We start from the raw sequence: 17,551 nt of genomic DNA, 5'->3' as shown, positions 1-17,551 counted from the left end.
AGTCCAGGATCTTGCATTCGTTCAGACAGCGCTCAGCACATGACCAGGCTCCACAGCAGAGGGCGACGCTGCCCAGACAGAACAGTGTCGGTTCTGAGCCGATGATCCTTGCCAATCGTGCAGACTAGCAGGGGGTGCCACATCTCTTGAAGCAACTTGCCCCACTGATTCGCTGGAGCTCCACAGCAGATCCCGCAAGTTAGAGGCAAGTTGCACATTCACAAAACAGGATTATCTTCAGAATGTTGGGGAGACTGTTAATAATCTCCCCGGTTGTTTTTTTTAAAAAAGAAACCTACTTGCAGAAAGTTAGCAGGAGAGAGAGAGAGAGAACGGTTCTAGCCTCAGCTTCTTTCCAAGCTGCTAGTTTTCTACAAGGTGGCGTCGTCAATCCTGCAATGCCTTGCTTATGTTCTGCAACAGTTCGATGCAAAGGTTATACCTTTTGCAAATCTGTAAACCATCGTTTTGAGCTTCATGGGTGGGAAATTGTACTTTGTACAGAATGGCTGACAATATCACCCACTATACAGATTAAGATCTTTCCGTAACGCACAGTTGGCAGAACTCAAATCATTACAAGCACTGAATTTTTGGACAATCAAACAGTCACAATATCCGCTTCTTGAACTGGGTTCCGGAAGGGGAGGTATACTCATAGGGACTGTGCACACACACAGCCAAAATGTTTCTTTCTGGCTTGGGTGCAGAAGAGCCAACGCTGCAGTTCAGTTTTAGAAGTGGCTTGTCTCCTGTACGTGCACAATTCTCGCCCCTTCTTTGGATACCCTGTTTCGTGACCATTAACTGCAGGATTGGAGCTTTCCATATTCTACAAACCAAAAAGGGCAAGGAGAGGTATAGTATGTTCTGGGCCTTGGGGACTCTGCCATCTTCTTCAAAAGATAAATACCAATAAATACCAAGGCAAGAAAGTGCTAAAACGATTTCTTAATCCTCATCTTTCTCCAAAAGGCAAAGTATTGACAAGAGTTCCATGTTCCTTCAATAAGCAGGAGCCATCGCAATAGATTGGGATTACCACAAACATACTCTGTTGGATCTAGTCCCAGGTGAATGAAAACAAAGCAAGTGCGGCGCTACTTCTTCCCAGTTTAAGCAGCCAATACAGGGATGGATCCAGCCAGCTCTTTTTATTATGTCCTTCCCAATCCTCTCTTCCTTACCCCATGGCCGGACCCCCATTTTCAAGGGTCAAAGGGGATCCATTGTTCCTGAAAAACGGGCCAGATTTAACCCAGATTTTGAAGAGCCTGAAAAATTTCAGTACTGAAACCAAAACTTTTTATCTAACTTGCATTTCCCATTTTTGCAGCACTATCGGGGGGGGGGGGGGGAGGGGGGGAGATGTGCATTAGTAGTGCAGGAAACATGCCCATTTTTGCAGGCGGGAAAACAGACACATCCAACTGGTGATTTTGCGGGGGGGGGGGGGAGAGAACCCAGGTCTGAATTGGCACATCTGGCCATCTTGACTAATGGTTACATATTTTTTTAAAAAAAGAAGGCAAGAGGAACAGAGAGACCTAAGCATCTTTAGGTTGTACTGATGAAGATCTCCACCACTACCTCACTAGAAAATGGGCGAATGTTCCACACGTGATAGCGATACAATACCAATTTAATCTAATGAAATTAAAAACCTTATTCTGCAATAAAGGTTGCCGTTGAATATTCTTGCGCATCCAAGTCTATTTTCAGGATTTCAATTACTGGGGGGAAGGGATTTTGCATCATAAGCCTATAACCTGATTCCGATGACCTGATGTTACTAAACTTTTCAGTAAAAGCCATTGTACCGGCTGCACTCTACCTAACCAAGTTTGACCTGCTGTAAATCCTGAAAAACGATGTGCAGATCTTACCTGCTGGAATTCACAGGCAAAACACAAACCCAGAATGGTTACTACCGCAGTTTCAGAGCCTTGTCGCCCAATCGAGGAGGGCGCAACTATACTGAGGGTGTAGGCCAGGGGTCTGCAACCTGCGGCTCTCCAGATGTTCATGGACTACAATTCCCATCAGCCTCTGAACATCTGAAGAGCCGTAGGTTGCACACCCCTGGTGTAGGCATATAGGGCTGGGAGTACAGAACAATGGCAGCCACGGGGACAAGGCCAAGTGCTAATGGGTGGCAAGTTCCAAACCAAGTGTCCTGCAATGCCTCCTGGACTCTTCTCATGTGCCTCCCGTGATAAAGAGGTGGAGAAAGAGCCAGTCTCACCTCTACGTTTTGGGATAAGAGATATCCGTTTCCAAGGAAAAGGGCCGTCTGCTCCCCATGTGGCCACAGGGCGAGATTTCCAAACGCAGAGATGCAAGAAGAGACATCTGAGTCTGTGACCTGCCCAATGGGAATGAGCTCAGAGAGTTGCCAATCACTCAAGCTGGGAGGAAGCAACCTCGAATCCTTGCCTTTTCCGTTCCAAGTTGTCGAGATTTCATCCCCAAGAAGCGAGCAGCCACTGGGAAACACACTGATGGGCAACCCAACAGGGGGATCGCCAGCACAATTGCTTCCTCAGCAATCTCACCGAGTTAGATGAGCCCGATTCCCAGTTAAGCATGCAAGGACTGGAGCACAGGAGTGTATCGAGGCTTCTACTGGGCAGGGGCGCAGCAGAAGCACCTCTGGACGGCTGCTTTCAGTAGGTAAGTGAGCCTCCCCTCCCTGTTTGCCTCGACCCTCGTTTCAGTGGATTGAATCAGCCATCCTTCCCTATCAAAAACCGAGACTGGTGGAATCAGCAGATACCCACGAAGGAAGGTTTTACCAACAAATAAAGGCTAACTATCACTGGAAAACAGTCTTTCTGTTAGGACTCTGGTAGATTCTGACAGAACTCTGACTCTGGAAGATTCTGACAGGACTCTGTCGACCTCTCGGCTGAGAAAGAAGAGGCCTGAAAGAACAGCTACCGCCTAAAGACAGGTATGAGATAGGACACCGTGCTAGTAAATAGTAAAATGTCCGGAGAGGCGTCGTTTTTAATAGTAGCATTGAGTTGAATCAAATCTCGCTCGCGTGCTCAGTTACGTCATCTCCCACCAGGAACCAAAAATTAAAAAATCCTTTATAGGCCAGACTCAACAGCACTGGAGCTTGCCTGGCCTCGTGGACGTCTCCCAGTACTAGTCCTTTCCGTGTGTGATTGAAAATGTTCCTCGAGGGTGGGGGCGTCAAAGCAGCAGAGGTGGGTTTCTCTTTCATTGCTCACCCAGTCGAAAGCCCCGGCCCCAATTGTGCCTTCCACCACCCGGTTGGTCTTCTGCTGGTCTGCGCCAACTGGCAGGTGGAACGCCAAATCCCGATACTCCTCCTCTCCTGTTGGGCAGCCAGCGGTACCTGCGAGCCAACGAAAAGAGCCGTTCAAACATATGCCTGTGTACAGTCAAAGCTGGTAACGCTCAGTAAGCTTGCAAGTCTTTTAAGAGAACAGCAACTGTCATCAGCATCTAAACTGTTTTGTAAACCCTTTTGAGCCCCACATTCCGGGAGAAATTTGATTTCAGATTTTTCTGCAAACCTGGGGCTTTTCTCAGCTTTGTGGAAAGGTCTCGTCTGACCGTGACTTTTATCTCAGGTCTTATCAGTTCATGGCTCCAGTCTCTGGATATAAGTATCCACAGATAAATCCATAATGAGAATCAGATACATCAAACTCTCCTCTTATAGACAATTTAAAAGACAACACAGCAACGTATAGCACAGACTAGATAGCCAGCCTGGGGTAGGGGGTAAGGTGTCAGTCTAGGATCGAGGAAACCCAAGTTCGAATCCCCATTCTGCTACGGAAGCCTGCTAGATGTCCGTGCGCCAGCCACACACTCTCAGCCTCGACCCTGATATGAATTTGGATGGGAGACCTATCAGCAGAGTTTAAAGCGGAGTCACTCTGGTAAGACGAGAAGTCTTTAGTCTTCTTGCACTCACTGCAACCTTCTAGCACTCATGGAAAAGAATACTCTTCACTCAAGATGTTCTTTCCATAGGAAGGCTTTTACTTTAGCAGTTGCAAGGTTACACAAGTCTATTCTAAAATAAGACTATTATACTATACAGAACTCTTCAGCTTAACTCAGACTCAACTCAGCATATACAATGCATACATCAGGGATACTTTTCCCTGCTCACGCAACAGCCTTTCATTGGTCTAGAATCTCAGTTGAATTCACCAATCATGTTAAAGGTAAATCTTTGCTACTTTTTGCCCCTAGACTGACTGTCTCCGTCCTCTGGGTTTTGCAAACTCCTGCTAACTTAGAAGACCTTTCTGTGAACTTTTATTCTTTTTTTATATATCATGACAAGATCACCAAGGAATACCTGGTTCATGCTACAGAGGCAGGACTAGGCAAACCACCTCTGAATGGCTGAATGGATCCACACACCTGGAAAATGGATGAATGGATCCACACACCTACGGGACCGTCTCACCCCATACGTCCCGGGTCGTACCCTCCGCTCAATGGGGGCAAATTTGCTGGTGGTCCCCTGTCCCTCTATGATGCGGCTGGCCTCCACGCGGGCCAGGGCGTTTACTTCCCTGGCCCCTGCCTGGTGGAACGCTCTTTCTCCAGCAATTAGGGCCTTGTGGGACCTTGGGGAGTTCCGCAGGGCCTGTAAAACTGAGCTGTTCTGCCGGGCTTTTGGGGGGACCGGCCGCTGATTCCACCCCTCTCACTGCCCTGCCCACTGGCTGTGCATCTGACCATCTGCCAGCCCCCTCCCAGAATTTGACCACTCCCAGGATTTGATCACTGGGGTGTGGTGTCAGACGCCCTTTATTAACATTAATTATTAATTATTTATTGATAGATGCTGCTGCTATAGTTTTAAAGTTCTGTATTTTAAATTGGGGTTATTCGATTTGTTTTATTATGTTTGTTGTTGTGTGTTGTACACCGCCCTGAGCCCTTCGGGGGTAGGGTGGTTTACCAAATCGAATAAATAAATAAAAATAAAATTCACAGGGGTGACCGAAACCCTCTTAATACTGTCGAAGGCTTTCATGGCCGGATTCAACTGGTTGTGGTGGGTTTTCCGGGCTGTGCGGCCGATCCACCAGACCACGGCCACACAGCCCGGAAAACCCACCACAATACCGTCATGCATTTCCAACTCATTAGCTGGGATATTCTATCAATCGTATACAACATTTTTAAAAGGCAACAATGCAACCAACTTACAGAATCTGAGGTGTTGACAGGAAACTTCTTCCTCCCAAGTCTAGTGGATATTTGTACATTAAGAAAAAAAACAGATGGCCAACCAGATTGCCGATCAGCTCTTCAATGAAACTGGAGCAAAAACAAGAACAAGACGTTACAGCCCTGAACAGCTTCTACCGCTGGCCCAGAGGTGGGATCCAGCAGGTTCTCACAGGTTCCCGAGAGTAGGTTACTAATTATTTGTGTGTGCCAAGAGGGGGTTACTAATTGGTGATTTTGCCACATGATTTTTGCCTTAGTTATGCCCCTCCTCTCAGCAGTAGCACGCAGAACTTGAAGCAGTCTAGCAGGAGGTGCACCGGTGTGCATGGCAGCCTGCGCCTGCATGCATTCATTTTCTGCCCAAGGACCGGCGCAGCGGCTGCGTCCTTGCCACAGCCCCGCCCAGGAATGCCTCACCCCCAGAATGCCCAGCCACGCCCCTGTTGTGCCCCGCCCAGCCCCATTGGCGCTACACCACAGTTTGAATCCCACCACCATGGGAACCTGTTACTAAAATTTTTGGATCCCACCACTGTGCTGGCCTGAACTGCAAATATAAAGAGCTCTGCTAGGAAGTCACAAAGCCGAGTCCTTCAAATGTCCGTATTAGTTTGAGGGAAAGACCTGCGTTATTTCATACACATTTGAATCCTTAGACCAACTGCCTCAACATCAGAAAGGAATCTTCAAGTGTCACTTACACCAATGTATTTTTACTTTGAAATTCAAAGCTGTGCAATACAAACACCATTCTGGAAGATCAAAGTCATAAAGAGCAGCCGTGAATCAGTGTGGCCTGCCATTGCTGCCCGGGAAAGGACACAGCTAAGAGGCCCCGCCTTGCCTGCCCTTAGTAGGGCAGAAGGCAGGCGGCGGCCATGCCCGTTATGGGCAATTGTGTCATCAAGAGGGGCCTTTATAAGGCTTTGCCTGGTCCCTTGACCCCTCCTGCCTGGGAAGAACGACAAGGGCATAGAGACCAAGGCCTTATCTTGATGTTGCCTCTTGACGCTGGGATCCAGAAGTTTACTACCTCTGATTATGGGGGTGCCCTTTAGTCACCATAGCTAGTTGAACTGATAGACTTATCCTCCGTGCATTTGTCTAATTCCCTTTTAAAGCTGTCCGTGCCTATGGCCATTATGACATCCTCTGAAAGTGAATTCCACATTTTAATCACTTGTTGTGTAGAGTAGCGGTGTAGTAGTTAAGAGTAGAGGATTCTAATTGATTTCCACATGGTAACTTTGAGGCAATCACAGTTCTTTCAGAACTCTCAGCCCCACCTATCTCACAAGGTACCTGCTGTGGAGAGAGGAAGGGATTGTAACGGTGAGCTGTTTTGAGACTCCTTGCCCTTTCCCTCCTAGGTGAAAGGAGTGGACAGGGGAAAAAATTTAACATATCAAATCCATATTTTCCAGATTTTTAGAAAGGCCACAAGACAAGGGTCTTCTATTGGGCTGAAGAGTGCTTCAAATCAGGAGGGGGGGGGGTAGAGTCAGCAGCTCAGCTCCACCCCCACAATGAACAAAGCGCCATGTAAGCAGGAAGCTAGAATCCAAACCTCAGATGCCTTTGAAAGAGTTTTGTGAACACTTACGCGCCCGAAACGATCAGGTTGAACAACAGGATAACCCATGGTAAATAGAACGCCTGGAGGAAGAGACAAGAAGAACTCTTAGTACTGTGAAAAATCCTACCAAAAGCACCACCTAGCCCAAAGCAAGTCATCAACTATCTCATTACGTAACATTAAAAAAAACCAATTTCGAAAACTGTTCTATCCAGATGGGCCAAGGTAATTGACAGGGCACTGGATCCCATCCATCAGGTCCTTACATGGTAACAGAGGGAAGTACCACGTTCAGTGGTAGAGAGTTCTAGGAACCAATTCTGGGTCAGTCACTTTCTCTCAGCCTTGCCTACCACAGAGAGGTGTTGCTGTGAGGATACAATGGAACAGAATGGCATCATAAGCCACACAGGGGGCCCCATTGGGGAGAAAAGCAGAGTAAAACTACCTAAATAAATACGCAATCCTGGAGCTTTTCAACATGCTATTTGGGGGGGGGGGGGGGGGGTTCAGCCAGGTCTCACTCCTAGCAGCTTCAGTCATGGCCCCCAGACAGAGCAGACTCCAATTCTACTCCACCTAAAGACCAGAAATGGCGCATCTTTGGCAGCAGAAAGGGAAACTCCCCTGCAGAAAGGGAAACTCCCCTGAGTCTGCACTCCCACAGTAATATGGATGGGCATACAAGGCATGGAGGAATACCACCTCTCCTCCTCAGCAGGAGGGTGAAGGCCACTGGGTTTGAGGCATAGACTCCAGGGACAGTAGCTAGCCACTCAGCCTTACCTTAAACTGTGTCCCAAACAAAAACGATACGGTCACATCTTTATTTGCCTGGGCCCAAATGTAAATCACGGACATGACCCCTGCAACCATCAGAACCTACAAGAGGAAGAAGAGTGACACCCGGTGAACAGAAGCCTGGACCAACAACCAACAGGAACGTGGGAGAGTCACGTGTGCACTTTTCTTGCATCCAGAGAAGATTCTGCACAGCTTTAAACGTGAAGCAGGCCTGACCCATTTACAGCCTGCATCTCAGGTGGATGCTACCACCTGACCCTTTTAGCTGGAGATGGCAGCAATTGAAGCTGAGACCTTTGACCCACAAAGGAGCTGCTCTCTCCTGAGCCACAGTCCCACTTCTAAAGTACAAAATACATGTGAATAACGTCAAGCAGGAAAGGCACGCAATTCTGCATGGTGCTTTTCTATTACAAATGCTTACGAAGCAGAGACTCAGTCCTCTCCCGACCATCTTTGGAACAAGGATAGAAGCAACCACTTGCACATTCCATTCTTACTTTGAAGGCTGCACAGCTATATCTTGGCATTTGCACCAGAGCATAAGAACATAAGAACAAGCCTGCTGGATCAGACCAAAGTCCATCTAGTCCAGCTCTCTGCTATTCACAGTGGCCCACCAGGTGCCTTTGGGAGCTCACATGCAGGATGTGAAAGCAATGGCCTTCTGCTGCTGCTGCTCCTGAGCACCTGGTCTGCTAAGGCATTTGCAATCTCAGATCAAAGAGGATCAAGATTGGTAGCCATAGATCGACTTCTCCTCCATCAATCTGTCCAAGCCCCTTTTAAAGCTATCCAGGTTAGTGGCCATCACCACCTCCTGTGGCAGCATATTCCAAACACCAATCACACGTTGCGTGAAGAAGTGTTTCCTTTTATTAGTCCTAATTCTTCCCCCCAGCATTTTCAATGAATGCCCCCTGGTTCTAGTATTGTGAGAAAGAGAGAAAAATGTCTCTCTGTCAACATTTTCTAACCCATGCATAATTTTATAGACTTCAATCATATCCCCCCTCAGCCGTCTCCTCTCCAAACTAAAGAGTCCCAAATGCTGCAGCCTCTCCTCATAAGGAAGGTGCTCCAATCCTTCAGTCATCCTCGTTGCCCTTCTCTGCACTTTTTCTATCTCTTCGATATCCTTTTTGAGATGTGGTGACCAGCATAGAAAGAAATGTGAAGTGTGACTGTTCATAACCCATACTATATAGGGAACTCGAGGAAGCACTTTTACCCTTAGGACCCCACACCGGGTCAAAGGGGAAGCAAAATCTTTCAGAGAGGGTGACTAAGGAAAAGAAACCTTAACACAAAACAGCTCTGACTTAAAACCGGCATAGGAGGCCTGCACAGGTAAAAGGCAGAATAGCATCTCAGACCTCTTAGCTAAGTTCTTAAGAAGCTGTCACTCAGCCTGCAAAATGACCTGCTTCTGGTATCAAAGCCAGGTCAGGAGAAGAACACGACAATGCAGCGAGGTGGGGCATCCGTGAAGGGGGTGGGGCAGAGAGTGTATTGCTTCCCTCGCTGAACATCAGGCACAGAAGTGCTCAGAGAATAACTCTCCACACCCATCATTGGGCATGGCGTGGGGCACAGAGTACTGCTACCCTCACCTAATGTTACCATTCAAAACTTAAGCATGAACACCTAAATTTGAAGCCAAGCTGGAATCCTATACACATCGAGCCCAGGGAAGAAAAGGGGGGGAAAGGTTATGGAAGCCAGACACACTGTCAGCTCTTCCATGAAACTTATGAAGTGCCCAATATTTTATATATTCTTGGTTGGGATCCCTCAAATCAGTTTTACTGAAGGTGGTCTTGCTCCCCCAGCCCCCCCCCCCCCCGCATCAGCAAACCAGCTCTCAGCACCAGTGGAAAAGAAAGAAACTCACTCTCTTTAATTTTTCTATCATTCTTCCACTTGCTATCAGGTAGGCCCTTGTTATCACCATGTAGGGGGGGAAGGACAGGACAGCAGCGAGCCTTTCTGACACCCTCAGATGCTCACTGAATTCATGGTTTAGCCAAAATATGAAATTAGGTAGACACGGACTCTAACTTAGGGGTCCCCAACGTGGCGCCTGCTGACACCTTTCCAAGAAGAAGAAGAGTTTGGATTTATATCCCCCCTTTCTCTCCTGTAAGGAGACTCAAAGGGGCTTACATTCTCCTTTCCTTCCCCCCCCCCACACACACAACAAACACCCTGTGAGGTGGGTGGGGCTGAGAGCTCCCAAGAAATGTGACTAGCCCAAGATCACCCAGCTGGCATGTGTTGGAGTGCACAAGCTAATCTGGTTCACCAGATAAGCCTCAACAGCTCAAGTGGCAGAGTAGGGAATCAAACCTGGTTCTCCAGATTAGAGTGCACCTGCTCTTAACCACTACACTCCGATGGCTCTCATGTGCCCACCAAATGTTTGTACAAAATGGACGGGACCAGGTGGAGCTTTTCTCCAGCAGAGCCATTGAGGATCTGATTGACTGCACAGATTTTTAAAAAATGTTTCTTCAGCAGCTGCTGTCAATACAGCACAAGGATCTTCATTGTGCAATTGAAGGTAAGCTGCAGCAGCCATTGTAAAGTTGGCTGCCAGTCCTCGGGCAGCCATTTAGTGGCTGCATCCGCCGTACGAGGTCAGAATCCCAATGATGCTCACAGGCTCAAAATGGCTGGGGACTCCCACCCTGATAGAGGCTGCCAGACAAAGAGAGTGTGCCTGAGTTACACCCCACCAACTCAGGACATTCTGGGGTTAGCTCAGGCACCCTGGGGGCCCGATTCATGGATATATGCCAGCATCGTTGCGGCTACCGATCCCTGAACTCATAACAGGTGAAAACGTGTTAGTGGCAAACAGAAGGATACAGCTATGCAGATCCAGTTAAAGAGAAGCAGGAACAGGTAGTCGGCTGGCCGTCCGTCGAACAAACCTGCAAACAAAGAAGGATGTCAGAAAAACAACTGCTCGGGCTTCGGTTCATGCTACATTTTCCCAGGAGGTGCCGGATGGCTCTTAAAGGCTATGATTATAATGCAGGGGCATGACAGCTGCAGCTTCAGCGCAAAGGAAAAAAACAAGAGGTTGTTTTTAACCTGCAGGAACAGCCGAAGAAGGGAGTGCTTGAGATCCTTTAATAGACTATCTCATAACTTGAGAGATGAATCTGTTTATTCGGCATAGGTGCCAGTTGGTTGTTCTTCAAAAACACAGAACAAACAAAAAGCATCAAAAGCAGAATGTCTGCTTGGAAGCAGCATCCACATTTTGATCATAGCTTTAAAAATAAACATAATACAGCCATGATCTAAGAATATACAAAATACATTACTCAATACAAATAAAGGAATAAAAGTATTAGGGATGAAGGATTTAAATGATGCAATCAGGCTGCAGATCAACCAAATGTTGTAGATCAACCAATCAACAACAAAGAACTCTGTACAATTACTTAGGGACAAGCCACTGTGATTTCAGGCTCGCTCCCGAGTAATCTTGCATAGGAGGAGGTGATACAGTTTTATCTGGCTATATCAGAAAGAAAAACTTTGAATGGTCGGTCAAGAGCTCGACAGCTTGTTTCAACTCCAATGCATTGATTAATGCAATGTTACCTGTCAACTGTTAAAAGCTAAAACATGAAGGAAAAGTTACATTTCCGCGTTGCCTTCAATGTCTCCAAAAGGCTGCTGCAACTGTGGTAGAACGACGGGCAGGCTGAAAATGTACTGTATCAATTGATCAGTCCGTTAAGAAGGAAATGAACAGCAATTCCCAATTGGCCAACAGGCTTAACATATTTGGCACTATACTAGAGGATCATTATGGATGAAACTTCCTCAAATTGCACCAAGCCCTTCTAGTCGTGCAACTGGCCACACTTTGGGATTTATGCTAAAGTTTCAAGACAACAAGCAGACTGCTAAATGTGTCCGTTGGTCAGTACTGGTTTCATAATCACCTGCACATCTCTAACAAATGAAACACAATGGATTCAAGTATGCTTATTTATGTGGTGCTGCACCCACAATCACTCCTTTCGGAGCCAGCCAAATAAACATTCTCCCTTGCTCTACTTAAGCAATGTTTATTTCAAATTGAGTAATAAGGTGGATTTTAACAACAGAGGGCGGAGAAACTTGGAGCAGATCTGTCATCATACATACAACATAGCTAGTTCACCAAGTTACCAGTACTTCACCAGAACCAGGGCGTGTAAGGCACAATGTATAACCTAGTGACCAATAATAATTTGCACCTAATGGCTTACTAACATCTGTCTAAAGTGATACCATCTGTCAAATTATGAAAGCTATTAAACTATCTCATACCCTCTAAATAGCGGAAATCCAAATCTGATCTCCAATGAATATAAGTACTTTTCAGGTTTCACTACCACTTTACAGTCAAGCATCTCCAAGTTGCAAGATACTAGGCAGAACAAAGTCCAGGACTAGATCCTTGATTCTGTGCATGGTCTGCACTTGATGTAGCAAGTCACAAAGTAGGACTGCCCGCCAGCCAAAATTTGGCATGTCATATGGCCACAGACAGGATCAGCAGATATTCAACCTGGAACACAGATTATGCCGCCTGGTGCATTTTCAGAGGGAGGAGACATCAGCAGAACAACTCTGGTCAAGAGACCTAACATTACAGATTTTCCTCCAAGGAACCACCTTGCACCTGGAACCTGCCTTACCTCCCTGCCTTTGGTGTAGATTTCCCTCTCCCTACAGATATTGACAGTCTGAACCTCAGTGTCCAGACCCAGTAACTAACAACTCTGAAGGAGAACTAGCATACACACAGACAAACCCCTCCCAGTTCCTGGCTTCAAGGCACCAGGACACCAGGAAGATAGAAAAACACTTTTATACCGCCCTCAGGGGAGGGCGGTATAAAAGTGGAATAATAAATAAAATAAATAAAAAAGAGGCACAGGCTACACAGAGAAGGCCCACTGGTCAGGCCTGGTGACCTAATCTAAGCTCAAGAAGGGAAGTTCCAGCTGTAGGTTTTGGCAGATTTAAAATACAACCCGTGTTTAATTTTTTTAACTGCGTTTTATACTACTCTTCCACAAAATAGGGTTCTTAAAACGATGGGTTTTTCTTCAAAATAGGGTTCTTAAGCCAATGGGTTTTTCTTCAAAATAGGGTTCTTAAATCGACAGGTTTTTCTTCAAAATAAGGTTCTTAAGTCGATGTTTTTTTCTTCAACATAGGGTTCTTAAGCCAATGGGTTTTTCTTCAAAATAGGGTTCTTAAATCGACAGGTTTTTCTTCAAAATAAGGTTTTTAAGTCAATGTTTTTTTCCTCAAAATAGGGTTCTTAAGCTGGTGGGTTTTTCTTCAAAATAAGGTTCTTAAGCCGACAGGTTTTTCTGCCTCTTCGGAGGCAGCGCAGTGGCGCCATGCCCAGACTCCACATATCTACCTTCACTCCCACTTTGGATTGAGCTACATGTCTCATAAAATCATGAGAAAAGTCCTGCTGGATTAGACCAGATCTAATTCAGCCTCCTGTCACACACTGAGGCAAACCAGTTGTCCCAGAAGGCCAAAAAGAAAAAAAAAGAGCACAGAGGCCAACGCCCTTCCCTGATGTTGCCCCCGGCACTGATATTCAGAGGTTTATTGCCTCTGAACATGACAGAGATCTGAACCCAGCCCTTCCTAATCCAACATTCTAACCACTTCACAACACTGGTGTAGTTCTGAGTTTTTCTCAAAGGAAAAAAAAATCCACAGATTTCCACCTCCTCGCTGAGCAAACAATTGCTGGTGCAACACTGTGAAATCTACTTGCTTCCTGAGAACCTGGAGGAATTCACAGAGAACAAGGAGAAGCCAGATTCTCCACCCACACACGACAGAATCACCCTCAACAAAGAAAACTGAGTAATGTCTAAGGCATAGGTATCAAACTTGTGGCGCTCCAGATCTTATGGACTACAGTTCCCATCATCCCCTGCCAGCGCCCTTATGGCAGGGGATGAGGGGAACTGTAGTCCATACAATCTGGAGGGCCACAAGTTTGACACCTGTGGTCTAAGGTGTGCTTGAGAGGGGTTCCATTTTAGTCCAGGCAAGACCAGCTCTGTTGCTGTGACGAGCCCCCTCCATCTCACGCTTTTCTCCAGGAAAAAATTAGGGCAGTGGGAAGCAAAAACTAAGCAAAGTGTTTCACAACAGTTAATAGCTCACTTCCCTCACGTGCACATGTGAGTCACTCACTTGCTGTTTGAAGGAAAAGAAAAGGCTAACTTTTATTCAACTTCCCTGCCAAAAGCCAGAGCTGTATAGCAGTTAGAGCATCGGACGAGGAGCAGGGAGACTCAGGTTCGAATCCCCACTCTGCCATGGAAGTCCTGCTCCCCCATATCTGTTTGATAGTCATTTGAGGAACTATAAATGATCCTGGAGGAAAGTACCATTTCAATAACGCACAAAATAATGGTTTTGACAAAGGCGGCGAATAAAAATGAATGTTAATTCTCATGTTGGGACTATATTTTAATGTGGAAGCATACTATTTTCTCAACCGCTGCACCTCAACTGACCACACTATATCTTTCTGTGGAAAAGACTACAGCTACGAATGAAGAACCAAAACAGGAAAGCCACTCGCAGGTAGCTGCATGTGCTCCTCAGAACTTGAGCCCTTTGGCAGCATCGCCAGGAGTCAAACAAGCGACTGACAACAAACAGCCTGGTAGACACATAGAGGGCAGCTCCCTGCTTCATAGTACTTTGAACCAATCATTTCCACCCAGGTCACTTCACTTTTCTCTCTAGATTGATACCCATTACCTAGCAAGAATCCTACCACACCCTCCGAAGGGTAAATCCACTAAGAATTCCCCTCCACAGTCTTCCTCAGATTTCAATGTCTCTCATTAAACGAAACAGACCAATTCAGTGAGCTTTAGAATTCAGAGCGTTTCAGCATCACGAGTATGGATCAGCCCTCAAGTATCAACTCATTTCAGGTGTTTGAACGCAGAGCTGAAACAGTTCCATTCAGCACAGGACAAACAACAAGGGGTTGAAAAGCAAGACAAAGATAACCCATCCCGTTCAATATGGCAGGCAAAACAGTTCACACAAATATTAAATGGTAGGTTACCTGTTTCTAGACGTGATGAATACTGATACAAAAAATATAAATTCACCAGATAATGAAACCCAGTCATGGGGTTGACCGGGTAAAACAACATTGCGCTGATCGGCCTCCAGATCTGTTCAAACAAATAAACAAACACATTATTAGCTAACTCAGTTCTACTACACAGGCTTACCAATGCTCTAGCTCACAGGTGTCAAACTCACAGCCCTCCAGATGTTATGGACTACAGTTCCCATCATCCCCTGCCAGCATGGGCATGGAGGGCCACGAGTTTGACACCTATATTACATGGCACCAGGAAGAACACCTGGCACTGTTACTGCTCAACAAAACATTATTAACCAGATCAGGGGCAGTAAGACAAAGAGAATGATACTTTGAGCATCTGCACAGTACCCAATCTGATAATGGAAAACTCGAAATGTGGAACTCCATATACCACTGAGGTTGAGAGACACATTCTTTAAAGAACATCAGAGTGTCTGGACAACATTGTGGATCCTCAACGGTCTAAGCACAACCATCAAAATATTGCCAAAAGTTCCCTAATTTGTTTTAATAATGTGCATAATTACTTTACCTACTTGTTAATGCATTTATTTATTTCATTTATACTCTCACATTCTCCCAATACTATTCAATATTTTTATCAATTACTTGGATGATGGAATAGAGGGCATGCTAATCAAATTTGCAGATGACACCAAATCAAGTGGGGTAGCTAATACCCCAGAAGACAGGGTCAGAATTCAAAATGACCTGGGCAGATTAGAGAGCTGGGCAAAAACTGACAAAATGGATTTCAACTAAGATAAATGTAGGGGGGAAAATCTTGACAAGAAAATATATAAGTCGGATACACAGCATCTGAGTTTTAATCAAAGTTACATACATATCTGTTCCCCCAATTAAGAACTTTAAAGGACAAACCAGTAAAAACTGCAAAATTAGAAACAAAAGTTGTTTCATGCGTTTAAATAAGGCTATAAGAACATCATGAACTGAAAGAGTTCTCCATCTTTTCCCCAGTAGCAATTTAATTACAAAACAGCATGTACTCCCTTTATACTATTCAAATGTAAAGAGAAACTCCAAAGTGTGCCTGCAAAGTTTTTTTCCCTGAAATATAAATAGTGTAAGGGAAGTATATGCTGTACCATCTTTCAATTTTTACAAGATAGAGAAAGTAGTAAGGATGGCATCTGGTTGACTTTATCCCTTCCACATCGCAGAGGCGCAGCATCCTGTGATCTGGCAATCCACATAATTTTTGGCCTTCCATTTGTACCCAAGAAGAAGTTTGATTTTTTCTTTAATTTTAACTTGTTAATTGTTAATATTTATGGTATTACATGTTGATATTATCCAATATTAAACATATATTGTACGCATTTCTGAGATTCTAAATGTTTTCTGTGTCATCTGCTGGCCTTGACGTGTTGTCTGCAGCTCCCACAAAACTCCCCAAAAATCCATTTAAGTTCTTTTCAAAACTGTGATGGGGAAAGTCACAATGAGGAAGGGATACCTGTACTTTGGGCATTCTTGGATTAAGAAGCAAAACGAAAGCCGCGCGACTGCAAAATAAAAACTTGACAGTTAGCAAATTTTCACCGATGACAAACTGATTCCAGAGGTGTTTCTAAAGGCTGTGGCTCTTGCAGGTGCCAGGCAGACAGGTGCATTACCTCACCTGTTCCCTCCTGCTCCTTGTAAAAGAAGCTGCTGGGAGACAGAGCCTCGGTCTGCAAAGCATCTATCGCTGTTGCCAAAGTTACTTCTCCCCAGTTACTTCGTGGAATGGACGGCCAGGGTCGTACCCATTCTCCAAGGCAGGAGTGAAAATGCTGCACAGTAGGTTATGTCCAGAAGTGGTGGTCTGGCACCCCAGCCTCGCACAGTGTAAGTAAGCGGAGGGGAGGGAATGAGGGGTGGCATGCAAGGGAGGGGTGGCATGCAAGGGATGGGAGTGAGGGATGGCATGCAAGGGAGGGGAGGGAGGGAGTAAGGGGTGGCATGCAAGGAAGGGGAGATGCAAGTCTGAAGTTCTAAATAGGAAAGGTCAAGGGAGGACCACCTGCTTGCAAAGCACGTGCTCTGCCACGAACCTATTTGGGATTGCTTGCAAAGTGTCCCCCTCAGCAAACAGAGAAAAGCGGGGACGTTTGCCCTCTCCACCCCCACCCCCACCCCCACCCCCACCCCCCTCACGAGCCCAACTGGACCCCCTGAGATCAACTGGGCTGCCAACGGGCCGCAGAACACCTTCGACGGAGCACAACACCTGGTTGCACCCGGTCAGACAGCCTGGGGCGCGCGGTGCATGCCGGGAACTGTAGTCCAGCCTCTCCTACCTGGAACTGTTTGAAGAAGGGGTCGGACAAGAGGACGAGATAATAGGGGCTGACCAAGCCGATCTTGCCGACGACGGTGAACCCGACGGTGAGGAAGAACCAGTAGCGCGTGAGCAGCGGGATGCCGCCGATCCAGTCCGCCAGGTCCGACATCTTGGCCCCTCCGCGGCCTACAGGCCTCGCGCCTCACGCGGCTGCCGGAGCCGTCACTAGAGCGAAGTTGCGAAGGACGGGCGGTGGGCGGAGCCCGCTTTCCGCCGACGTGGCCGCCGCTCATTCGTCCGCCGCAACGGTCACTTCCTGCCCGTCCGTTGCTGGGCAACGGAGTAAAAGGGCGGGGCGGGCGGCGCGTCCTTAACTAAAGCGCCAGGTTTGGGTCGGTGGGAGAGTCCCCTGTCACGTGACTCCGAGTCCGTTTATAGCTCGCTTTTCTTCCTCAAAGGGAAA

The 17,551-nt window shown here is 46.5% G+C and overlaps 1 protein-coding gene across 1 annotated transcript; it reads right to left on the bottom strand.

Annotated features, from left to right (window-relative positions):
• Positions 1-288: 288 nt before the first annotated feature.
• Positions 289-17,285, bottom strand: DERL1 (derlin 1). The gene is made up of 8 exons (XM_048507776.1): positions 17,105-17,285; positions 14,751-14,862; positions 10,487-10,551; positions 9,261-9,287; positions 7,598-7,693; positions 6,839-6,891; positions 5,212-5,322; positions 289-3,367 (listed from the first exon to the last, which is right to left on the bottom strand). Exons 1-8 carry the CDS (start codon positions 17,255-17,257, stop codon positions 3,229-3,231), a joined length of 756 nt encoding a protein of 251 aa, XP_048363733.1. The 5' UTR covers positions 17,258-17,285; the 3' UTR covers positions 289-3,228.
• Positions 17,286-17,551: the final 266 nt, after the last annotated feature.

This window comes from Sphaerodactylus townsendi, linkage group LG09 (assembly GCF_021028975.2).
Source record: "Sphaerodactylus townsendi isolate TG3544 linkage group LG09, MPM_Stown_v2.3, whole genome shotgun sequence".
Classification (NCBI taxonomy): Eukaryota; Metazoa; Chordata; class Lepidosauria; order Squamata; family Sphaerodactylidae; genus Sphaerodactylus; species Sphaerodactylus townsendi.
This window is presented reverse-complemented; position numbering and strand designations above follow the sequence as displayed.